The 12,160-nt window shown below is 45.4% G+C and overlaps 1 protein-coding gene across 3 annotated transcripts in view; it reads right to left on the bottom strand.

Annotated features, from left to right (window-relative positions):
• Window positions 1-12,160, bottom strand: part of LOC117235042 — a 145,285-nt gene that overhangs the window by 84,010 nt on the left and 49,115 nt on the right. For 2 of the 3 annotated variants that reach the window (XM_033496703.1, XM_033496705.1), the window contains exon 3: window positions 9,373-9,814. The exons of the other annotated variant lie outside the window; for it this stretch is intronic. In XM_033496703.1, the coding sequence (XP_033352594.1) occupies window positions 9,428-9,814 (387 nt within the window). In that variant the 3' untranslated portion in view covers window positions 9,373-9,427. Of the gene's footprint in view, window positions 1-9,372; window positions 9,815-12,160 lie in introns of those variants that run through there. 3 annotated transcript variants of the gene reach the window in all.

Genomic DNA, 12,160 nt, shown 5'->3' with positions numbered 1-12,160 from the left:
GCGATCGCATCGGGCAAAATTCTAGAGGTAGCAGCGGTGGTCGGCGAATTGCATCCTAAATCTGGTGGTGGTGTATTTTGCGTTGGAAACGCAGAGAATGGGCAGGCAACGTCGCGAGACGTCGGCTATGCGGCTGGCAATAAATCAAATAGTGTTTTTCAGAGCAACGGCCGGTCCGAGGCACGAATGGTAATGAAAACCGGCGGACGATACAGGCGCGATAACATTCCCCGTGGCCGCGTGTCCCGCTCGCGACGATGCCAGCGACGACAAGCACGGCCGCGACGTCGGCGAATCGTCGCTGCAAAACCGACCGCACCTCGGCATCTTTCGCATTCTCTCGTTCCTCGTTCGCGATCATGCGTTACACGTGTTCCCGCCTGCGTACGTGCGCCTCGTTCGACTCGAGGAACCGATCTTTCTGCTCGTCTTTCCGATCGTTCTTCGGGCCATTATGGAACGTATCGCCCGAGCTTGATGGTACTTATCGTGATTGATCGTTGAACGCTCGGTAGTATGTTTCCAAGTGTATTTTCAGTTTGTTCTGTTTTGAAGGGACGAGATGATCTTTTGTAACGTGTTCTTCCGATAGCATGTAATAGGTTAAATTAGGTTTGGAAAGTATACCACACACGCTTATAAATCAGCTGTCATTATTTTTATGATTTTTCTTCAGTCGCGAGATCGCATGTATACGCGAGTTATAGTTGGAACAAGCAAGTACAAGCGCGCGATTACACGATTAGTCTGACCGCGACTTTCTAATTTCCCTGCGTCCCGCGGCAGATCGACTCGATTTGTTCCATTAGCGAAAGCGGAGTAACGCGTGTACTTAACGCCGCTGTAACGCAAACACGCGTACCCGGTGGATACCAACTGCCAGCTACGAGTTAAACTAATCGCAGGCGAACAAGATAGATGTAACGACCCCGTCTACAACCGCAGGTAATGTCAATAATGCGGGTATCTATGATATCCGTAATTAGTCGCGACGGTAATATCGTACTATTTCACCACGGATTTCCCCCATTAGAGTTCGATAGTACGCACCGTTGTCCTATGAATACTCGTTCACCCACTGATCACCCTATAACACGCTATATAAATAAATATATCCTTCGAATTATCATTAAATAATATTTACTACGAACACATCGACGTACATATTACTTTTAATCCTATAAGTTTTATACAAGCAAATCCGATTACCGAACTATCGCGAATATTTTATCATACCGAAATATCCGTTTGAAACACAAAGATATTCCTTGCTTCTTCCCAATCCTCTATTTGAATATTCTTCGTTTCTTTTCTCTCGCTGTTACTCGTTCCTTGATCCTGTCGTCCCGCTAACGGATAATTAATGCAAGCTGGAACGAGGCAGAGGAAGAAAAGCCGCTCGATCGCATACGTCCGTCATCCTGAAGACGAGCAAGCGAACCGAAACGCGTGTCCTCACGTGAGAACCGACTCGTTGCCGCTTGCTCCAGGCTAGTATGTAAATGGCCCTACCCACGAGACATCGGGTTACTCGATTTACAGTTGACCACTTTGATATTAATGCCTGTTGTGAACGTCGTCACTTATCAGGTATTTGCGAGCAAATACGTGAAAGAGAAATTGGTAACGCCTCCCTGTTCAAGCCTGGAATCACGAGCACGAGTCCGAGGATCAGAGTCGGAAAAGGGGAACGTTGTCAGGATTAAAGGCGTTCCACGCGACGTTTCTGTCGATTTTGGCTCGAATTTCCTGTACCGTTTTATCGGGAACGCTTAACGCCGAGAACAGGTTTCTGCCGGGTTGTTAAGAGCGGCCGAACGTGCTTACCGAACGTTACTCAATTTCGAGCACGCACAGACACAGGGAGAATCGATGGGAAACGTCGCATGACAGATATGTTTATTTACGTATATTCGCATTCTGATGATTACGTGAGCACTGAAAACATCGATTTCGTATATCACGTTTGACAACACTGCGTTTGCGCAGTTTCTACACGTTACATCATTGCTTGCTCCTTAATGGGTTAGTGATATAAAATATGTTAGTGATATAACATACAAAAATAGTCTTATCTTGTTTTATCCGTGTGGTCTTCGTGTATCTTCAATGATGTAATAGCTCTCGAAAGAGACATATTTTACTTCGACATACTGCAAGAAAATATGTTACGCTGGACGATCTTCGTTCGTCAATCGGGATCATTTAAAATTCATCGCTAGTCCATTGGAAGGGAAGGAAAAACGTTCGAGCAAGGAGTTCGGAATACCAAACGACTCCTTCGAGGCGAATGCTTCGGGACAGCATGTTGTAATATCGAGTGGAAATCTTTAATTTCGGACTTGTCTTCAAGTCGAAAGAAACCTTGGGGCCGCGTACTATCGGGACGTGAAATCAGCGCCGACAGAGCGCCAAAAAGACGGCTGTCGAAGCGAATAACGATTTCCCTGGCATCGACGAATTCCGTTAACGATCCTCTCTATCATACTCTCGATCGTTCGACATAATTCGCGTGATCCGTCTACGGATGATACCGCGGACGAAATATGCGTTTCACGGTGGCCGGTGTTCAAATTTCACCAGAAAAACCATCTTTCCGTTCTTTCTCTCTCTTTCTCTATGAAAGATTTATCTGATCGGATCCAGTCAGAAGCGAATAATTCGATCGCTCGGTCGTTGTGCCGATGCGACGACTCATTAACATTCCGGCGTGTATATCGCGTCCGAAAGAAGAAGAAGAAGCGGAGGAGAAGCCGAAGAACCTGGCCAGCCCCGTGCATCCACCATAAAGGACTCTCTCTCGCTCGCCTTCCTTCCTGCTCGCCTTCTTTCCTCTACCCGTTCTCGCAACTTGTTCTACCTTCGAGCGCCCGATCCGCCGCGGTTTCAGTGCCCAGATGCTACCTGCCGCAACCAACACGCGTGCTACTCACTCGCATCCGTCCCCGAATTTCTGTCGACACGATCTCGCGCCTGTTCCTCCTTCGCGATCTTTTTCCACGTTGAGATTTTTCGCCTGATAAGATGGGAACTTGGAGCGGAAACTGCCAAGAGGTGTTTAGACGAGTCACGAGATGATCAGGAGGTGAGTGTAAAAGATCGTCCGACTAGAATGGATTTATTTGCAGTTGAAAACGAAGGTACAGTGGCTACAAAAAGTATTCGCTCATCATCGTATTTATTATTGTATTTACATGCTAATCGAGTATTACGTTGTCCTAGAAGTTTCTTCCGCTTTATTAATAAACGACAAATGTCCGATATTTTATGTTTTATGTCGTATTATTGAGTTATGTACGATCCGTTCTGGTCTATTATCTTCCCCTGTCTCTCTGGGAGCAACGCTATTTTTCCTAAATTTCTGGGTTCTGGTTTGCTAACAAGATATTGTTCTGTATAGGCGCATTTTTATGTCATTTATTCGACTGGATCTTTTACCGCGATGAGAGAAATTTTTACCGAATGGAACAGATAATAATCACACGAGGCAATATCCGAAGAGTACGGAGGATAAGGTAAAACGTCCCAATCAAATGTCAACGATTCGTTTCTAATATATTAGATTTCGTATCATTCAGGAGTCCTGTCATATGATTAAAAACTTGATAACACAATATAGAACCTCCAAATACTTCTTGGAGCCACTATATGTATATTGGGGAATCAAGGATGTTGAGATGTTTTTCAGATTGAACGAATTTCATGAATGAACGCTAATTTGAGTGACAATGAGAAATAGATGAATCGACAGGCAGAAGAGATTCAAGAAGGTTTATTGTGGTATATTTTAATAACTTATGGCTGTTTTCGTTTAAGTGAACTAGTAAATCAGGTAGTGGTAGAATGTCGCTCGTAAACTCACTGTACGAGTAAATGTCGTTTTTCCTTTTTGAAACCGAGGGTGAAAGTGTGTTCTTGTTGGAACGATGGCGCCACTGTACGGCAGTCCATATTACGCTCGCTGTAGAACACGTTGTAGCTATGTCATGTATAATTGAAATCGATTGTCGGACCAACCGTTTGCCACAGACCTGCGAATTGGCATCAGTCGTTTCGATATCTCGTTTCTCATTTCTTACATTCTATTTTTACCTTTCACCGTCTTCGTTAAATTCACAGAATTCTAATTTAAAACCCCGTTATGTTAGACTTCGACGTACCCATCCATATATTATCTAAAGACATCGTGCGAAGAGAAGCAAAAATTCCGAAAAAATTCCAAATTAAATCACGACAAACTAAATTTCATCTACACCTGCCCTCAGACCCTTCTTCCTCAAATTCCTCAACCTGTTAAAGAAGACTGGCGAGAATTCTCGCTGGAAGGTCCGTATAGATTTCCTGCAAAGTTTCGCCTGGTTCTTACAAAATTTCGTCGATTTAAAGGCTATTTTTAAGAAGCCTACTTCTTCGAAACGAACAGATTGTTTTCATTTGCAACTATGGCGTAATAACATACCATTCTTTAGTCATAAAGTGACATTAAAACGAGAAAATCAACCAGAATCAATTCATCATATTTTTCTCTTGTAGTCCCCACTTATTTTCGCCATACATCCCTAAACCAACGAACACTCAGCTCGATTCGCGAGACGACTCGAGGTGGATCGGCGTCGCGATTCGATATTCAGCGGGCGGCCGTTGTTTTACTCGGTCCAGCTGCCCACGCACACCAACAAACTTGAACGAAACACGCGCGCACGAGCGATACACGCTCGCGTGCACGGGCGAGCAGCCTCTATAGAGAGATCGCAGACAAGATTCCCGCTGGTCTGGGCCACGACGAATAAAATCTGGCCGTATTATTCGATCGGTGTACCGCGAGCGGAATGCGAGTGGATCAAACTTAATAACGCGACTTGGCAAAAAGCGGGGGCACGTGCGGAATATCGGGCATCGACTACGCCGGGCACCGCGACGCCTACGACGCCGCAAATTAATATAAACGACGCCAGACCATCCCCCGACGGCACCACTGAGTTCATCGGGTATGCGTGCCGTGCGAGCAATCCGATTGCCTCGTCGTCCTTCGAAATACCTCGCCGAGATCCCGTGTCGCATCTTGATCGCCCGATTTTCCGTGCAGACGCTTTCCTTCCATTTTGCGACGCTCGAATTGCCGTCCAAGCTGATTACACCCTGAGAGTACGATTGGCGAATAAAGGCACTGTGATGCGGTTACGACTTGAGTAGAATAGACGAATTTCGTGTTCAGTGTTTGTTAGGTTTTCGTTATCGTTAGGTTTTCTGTTGCGGTATCGTTTATCGAATATCTACATTGCTCTCCTTGCTAAAATCTAAATATTCGCGTTCGATCTAAATATAATTCAATCCTATCTAACATCTTTCCATCTTCCAAAATATGTTAAGATATTTGCAGTTTCACGTGTTTTCATCTTTTAATTAACTCTCAAATTGTTGCTCAGATTTTCAATTATAATTAGACACTAATATTCAAAGGTGTAATTTACACCAAGCTTCCTGCATTTTCGAACAAGCCTTCTCGAAAATTACCTGCAAGTAACATTACCCCACGTTCTTAATAATCACACACATCTTTGTTTATTATACAAAAGGATCAGGGTGGCTGGCGTTCTTCTCTGGCTCTTTTTTACGCGTAAAATGGTAGCTACGAGCATCCGTAATAGACGCTAACCAGAGGCAACGGCGTAACCGACCACGTAAGATAAACTCCTCATTAGCGAAACAAACCGCCGAGGCTTAATTACTTCGCGTGGCGGGTGGCCGATTCTCGAGGCTTCCAAGCGTTCGTAAAGTCACTCGCGTCATAAAATCGCATGGCTGCCGCGAGTTGCATCGCTGTCTCTCCAGATTCTCCCTCTCTCTCCAGATTCTCCCTCTCTCTCCGCCTCTGTGATCAATTAAAATTGTCGAACGCTGTTGTTCCGCTTCGTCTGTTTCTTTTTATCGTCGATTCCGGCACGCACCGAACGTGTGGTGCATCAGCTTATAAAAGTTCGCTCTTGCAGTTCAGACCGACAACGACTCTCATTAAATAACTGGCTGCAGGCAATTATCAAGAAGCGATTATTGCGGAATTTTCGGGTTGATTCAACTCGGAGAACATCCGCGACACGATCACGTATCTCTTCATTACGATCTCGCGTTCGCACGCGTTATGAATGAACCGCGTCGACGAGAGGAACGATAAATTTTTGCTAACGTTACGGCTACCTGGTAAACTCGACTCGTTTCGTTCGCCAGCCAACGTTTTAATAGGCTCCTCGCAGGTCTATGGCTTCTTTTTCCCTCTGTCTTTGCTTTCGTGGAATTTTTCGTGTTATATTCGATAAGAATTGTCAAGTTTGTCCGATTTTCGGATTTGTAGTTACGAATATTGTTTCTAGTAGGAAATGCTTTTAAAGTAGCGAATATCCTTTGTCACCCACTTTAATTTCGACCGACAGATCAATATCCATAAGTTTAGAAATCCTCTTACGCTTAGAACATCCAGAAAAATGATCCTATACGTTGAATAATTTTTTCCATAATACGTAATACAGTTTGATACATAGGAGCGCAAGATCAGCGAAACTTCCCCGAGATCAGAAACAACGTCTGTCTCGGCGGGGGAGAGAAGTACACAAGGGTCCCTGAGAAAATTTTGCAACGAAGTAAAGTCGAGACGGATCCTCTTTTGCGCAATTTACACGGTTCACCGGGAGAAAGAGATGTCTAGATTTACGTGTGCCGCGGCCGGGGCAAGAGATTGAAAACGTCAACACGTCAAGAGGCAGAAGGACAAATCCGGCATGTCCGTCTGAGCGGGAGGGGTGCCGGCCTACGGTTGGCAAAGGCCCGGCTTTTCGAGTGCAGACTTTACATATTTGTATTCTACTTTCGTCTGTTTGCCGAAACATCATATTTCGGCCCCGTTCGTTGCGTAAAAGAGGAGCCCCCGGTTGTCGTCGTTTGCGTTTACGCCGAACACCGCGTCGCTCCGCGCGGTTCCTCGTTCTCGTGCTCGCAAGTAGCTTGGTCCCGCGTCTCGTTTTTCATCAGACAGACTGGTACTTTCCTACCATCGATCTGATTCTTCTAGCACGCAATTAAGCTAATACTTTTAACAGAAATCCGATTTGACGAAAAATTGTAGAATCATAAAAACAAAGTCTATAAGTTATAACTTGTAACTTGTCAATACACAGATATCGTTAATTGGCAAATTGTTGTACAGGAGGGTCGTGCTTCTTCTTAATTCTATAGTCGAATTTCCTAATAAATTCTTCTGTACGTTGTTTTGCTTCCATCCAGTTTAAAGATGGAATAGAAGCAACGCGAAAACGAAGGAACAATTCGGGTTCTAGGTTCGTCTGGTTTTCCTTTACACGCGACACGGTAACCAACTTGTCGTGGAAAATGCTAACAGCCAGCCGACTCTCGATCGAACGCGAGACTGTGAATTTTCAGCCACCACTACCATAGCCCAGTCACGTAGAACGTACGCGTACGCGCGTGGATCGAGTGGAAAAGAGGGCGGTCGAAGGAAAAGAGGGGTTGGGCAAGGTTCGAGAGACGATTGTAGTCTCTCCGTCTTTCTCTCGTGGCTCTTTCTCCAGCAGCGCTTTGTAGCCCGTAAACTTTCTTGGTTCGACAACCCTCGGTCGGTCTCGAGGCGAAGGAAACCAAGAGAAACCGTAGGAATAGTCGAATGGAGCCGTTTCCAGCCAAGTTTTTCCATGGCGGTAGCTGCGCAATCATTTGTTCAACACACCGCCAACAAATCCAATACGCTGCCAGCCACCGAACACACGGATTTCGTTTCTCCCTTATTCTCTCGTTCAACTTGATCGCCTTTCCTCTTTTCTCTACCTGATTTTCTTTCACTTTCCGGGAATTGTACGAACAGTTTACGCGTGGGATACGCACGAGATCGTGCTCCTGTGTTGTTTCGCGAACGTATGTTGCTCGTATGCAACCCTTGCACAAGAGAATCGCGTGGTTCGTTGTCGGATTTAAAGAGTACCCCGCGAAAAATGTACAGTAAGCTGTAAGCAATGGTCGGTGGAAACAGGAGTGGTAACAGTGAAGAATATAAAATTGAAGAATCTGAATGTTAAGAGAGTAGGAATTAATTTCGATTTCTGAGACTTGCTAGATTCGACTTATAAACGATCGTTAATGAATTTGAATAGATTAAGATTTACTTTTGTCATTTTGCAAATAAACCGTAAAAATATTATCCGAAAAATACCATGCCACCTTCAGAAATTTCAATGCCAACAAATCCACAAAAGCGTTTCGATTCTGCGACATCCAGTGGCAAAACGGGTAACACGAAGGTGCTCGTGTTTCGCGTCACCGCGTCTGTCCAGAGCGGAGGAAGCGGCATTCTCCGCATGGAAATCAATCCGTGTCACGGATCGATTTCACGGCAACACGGAATTTGTTTGTATCCGAAGAAAGAGAGGCCGGGAAAGGAAACCTTTTCCTCGCCACGAGGGTGGTACGTCGAACGTGAGAGGACTGCGGATTTATTCGAAAACACTTCTTCTCTACTTCGCGATAGCGTTCCACGCGATACTCGAGGGGCGTGGAAAAGGGCCGATTCCTTAATATCCCCCGGAGACGTCCTGGATCGGATACACATCGGTTGGCCTCGCCTATCTATTCAATATGCCTCTATTATTTGGTAGGTGATAAGGTGGAACGGCGGTGGTAGCCTGACTTCTCTTCCCTCGACGGTCTTTACCCCACGTTACCACGGCTCTCCAGCCCCCGGGATATATCTTTCTCTCCCCGGGGACGAGAGCGATGAACGATAGTCATCGTTGACTTCCTCTCTTTTTGTATCCGCACTGTTCAAACTGGACTCCGCGGTGACTCCACCGAGTTGTTCTACAACCTTATCGATTCGTTGTTAAAGATCGAGCTTGCGTTGATGTTTCGTTGCTCTGGTATAGCTAAACTAACTATAGCGATTTCGATTAATTGAGATATCTTTCTCTTAGATTTTGAAATTTTATTAGCACTGTTACGAGATACGCGCATATAGAAATTGCAAGAGTTGTCTTTTGTTCGCTTACTCGAATTGCTGAGCGGCTGAGTTGTCTTCAATTGCCATTGTTTTCGTAATGTAATTGGGTAGAAGGAAGAAAAATTTCATATGGAAATTTTCATTCTCGCAGTAATATATCCACCGTGGAACAAGCGGAGTATCTTTCAACGAAAAAGCCTGTTTGAAGGCTTGATTATCCCAATGCTCGTAATAAAGCAAACATCGTTGTACTATCTCTAACGCGGTCGCGTTCAAAGGTGAATGAGAGGAGCTTGAAGCGAGAGACAGAACGCATGGATCGTGCAACACGAGCGAAGGGGAGGGAAATAAGTGTAAAAAATAACGAGAGGGCGTAAGCTTGCTGAATCGTCGGCTGACTGTGAGAGCTCCGACTTCATTTGTGCAAATCTATTCAGTCGGCGCGTATTCGCGGAACTCGCGACATTCGACCTTCCTTGTCGAATCACATACACCGCATACATACCGGCCGCTTTCACTCTCTCCACCCCTTTTCCATCTCGCTTTTCCCCGACAGCTTGCAAGCAAGCCAACGGTTTTCAGGCTACCTCGTATACGCAGCTTTTCACTGAAGAAACATGGTGTACGTTCTATAAACGCTGCCGTATCTCGGCTCGTATCTCCACGGCTCCGGTGAAACCGCCACGGGGTGCCAGCCCCTAAGGGTACACAATGGGGCCCGTATGTTTGCGGGGGTGTAGAACGCGTCGTGTTGCAGCGGGGACTTCCATCGACCTCTTCTTCCAGCACCACGCGTCTCCTCCTCAGAGAGTTCACCTGAAATCGCACGAATTCGCGTTCTACATTCGTTTCTATGCAGTCGTTTTTTTCTCCTCGCAGCTTTTAACGTTCAATTTCTCGTATCATTGTATTTAATTGATGGATTAAAAGTCATTAGTTTCATAGCGACACGACATCGAGAAATTTTGTACGATTCGAGCGTTGGATGGTTTCGATTAGGTTATCGAAGAATCATGGAGCAACGCGAGGTTTAATATCGGGGCACCGGTCGACGCGATGTCGCGAGCAAAGTTTTAATTTCGGACGCGTAGCACGCGCCGACTTCTCCGTCAGGTGTCGTAAGCGATACGTCGAAAATATCGCTAGGGAAAGGTTGCCGATAAACGACTACACCGGGACGAGCGTCTGGATATTAAAAGTATCTCCTCGTGCAAGGATATTTCTAGCCAAAAAACGGACAACAAATTCAATCGGTAACAGGACGAGTCTTTTTAAGGAGTTTCTCCAGGTATCATTGACATTATGCGAATATCTACGACCATTTGCATACATATGACTCTATATTATTGGAGACTGCCACTTCATTACCAACCTACTCGAGACCCATCCAATGTTAATCTACTAATCCATCCACATCAATAACACGAACAATTTAAAAGATTAGACCGGGCCGGTCCTGTTCGTGCCTCCATCCAGCTGCCAATCTAGATTCAATCTCACCGCAACAAGAGAGAAAGAAGCGAAAAATTTCCGTAAAAAGCGCGAAGCGGTTCGTCCGGAGGTGGATCAACCGGATCGAAAAACCCGCTCGCTGCTCCGCGCTGGCCAGCAAAAAGAGGAGACGGAATACTTAATATGCATCGCGTCCTGCGTTCCCCGAAGCGCGTTTCTTTCGTTCGGGTAAAGTTTGCGAGAAACGACGAACGACACGAAAGAGCCCACTTTCTTCGATTCGCGTTTGGAATTGGTGCACGCGAGCACACACCGACGCGACGATCGTTCTCCACCGGAAGACCGTGTCGTGAGGCCAGACGAAAACTGCTGGAAGCCTGACTTCGTTCTGTCGTACAAGAATTTACGATTGCCTCCCGGCTACATTGGCTACCAACCCGCTGGCTGGTTCATTGCTTTTCGAACCGTTCTTCGTTCGCGATCGACCATGTTAATTACTACCAACGAGATTTACGAGTGGAACAAGTGAATTTGTTTTGGATTTTATAGCTGTCGTAGAAATTAACCGTTTAATTATCTTGACTTTGTAGTGCCACGAATTTGTTCACGTTTATCTCTCGGTAATCACCACTTTTATGTTGGCACTTCCACTAACAAGTTTTCTTGTAATAACCCTTTTTGTGTAAACACATCCTCTTACTTGATTTTTACTCTCCTCTTTGGAACAGATCTGTATTTTTAAGTCTATGACTGGTTTGCCGAACATGTCGTTCTTCTTATCTTATAATTGCGATACCACTTAATGATCCTCATTGTGAGAAGAAAGGAGGTATATTCAACGTCGAAGATAATCTTCGGTCCAGAATTGCTTCGCTGCGTGAACCATTGAAATATAGTCATAGTCATCTTCGTTATCTCGATTTTGTTATGGGTACGTTAGCAGTCATTACCAGTGAGTTTACGAGTCAAGCCCAGTCTTTCAGTCTCGTTGTCCCTTGTCACATATTCTATAATTATTAAAGAACGTTAATACACCGAATATCAAAGTCTGTATCAATGAATTTCATTTTCGCATACATCACCTGTATTTTCTATACTTGACATCGACCAGTACATTGAATATTTATAATAATTTCGGAAAAGATAATAAACCACTTTGAGTGAAAATTCTTGATGTCTCCATCGGTACCTGTACATGAAATCAGATGGAAATCGGAATCGGTCGATCGGAGTGACCCATGGACAAAGGAAATAGTCGAAAATTGCCAACGGCTGTAAAGGAGATTAGTCAAGCCAGGGCGGAAGGAAAACGTCAGAGCCTGGCGACATCCAATTAGAGGGGGTACGTGCTCGGACACTAACGAGTTTTAATGGACTCGGTCCGAATGGTGGCGTGGCAGAGTGGCGCTTTGGCAGGTCGCGTCAATCAGATAGTGGCGGCGAAACGCGCGGACACAGAGGGTCGCTCAAGTGCCGATATCCTCCGATCCGGCTTCCTGCTTTAATTTAATTGGACGATCGGCAATCGCGCGTGCCACCTGATAAATAATTAACGCGTCTGGCCCGGATCGATTATCAAACTGCCGACGCCATCGTTCGATGACGAGGGATAGCGCGGCCATACCTAGACAGAACTAGTTCCAACCCGATCCGAGGATCGATCCTTTTCAGGATGCGTCCAACGTTCAACGTTTTCGCGACTTAATTGCC

Source organism: Bombus vosnesenskii, unplaced genomic scaffold (genome assembly GCF_011952255.1).
Source record: "Bombus vosnesenskii isolate JDL3184/JDL3185 unplaced genomic scaffold, Bvos_JDL3184-5_v1.1 scf7180000013314, whole genome shotgun sequence".
In the NCBI taxonomy this organism is placed as follows: domain Eukaryota; kingdom Metazoa; phylum Arthropoda; class Insecta; order Hymenoptera; family Apidae; genus Bombus; species Bombus vosnesenskii.
This window is presented reverse-complemented; position numbering and strand designations above follow the sequence as displayed.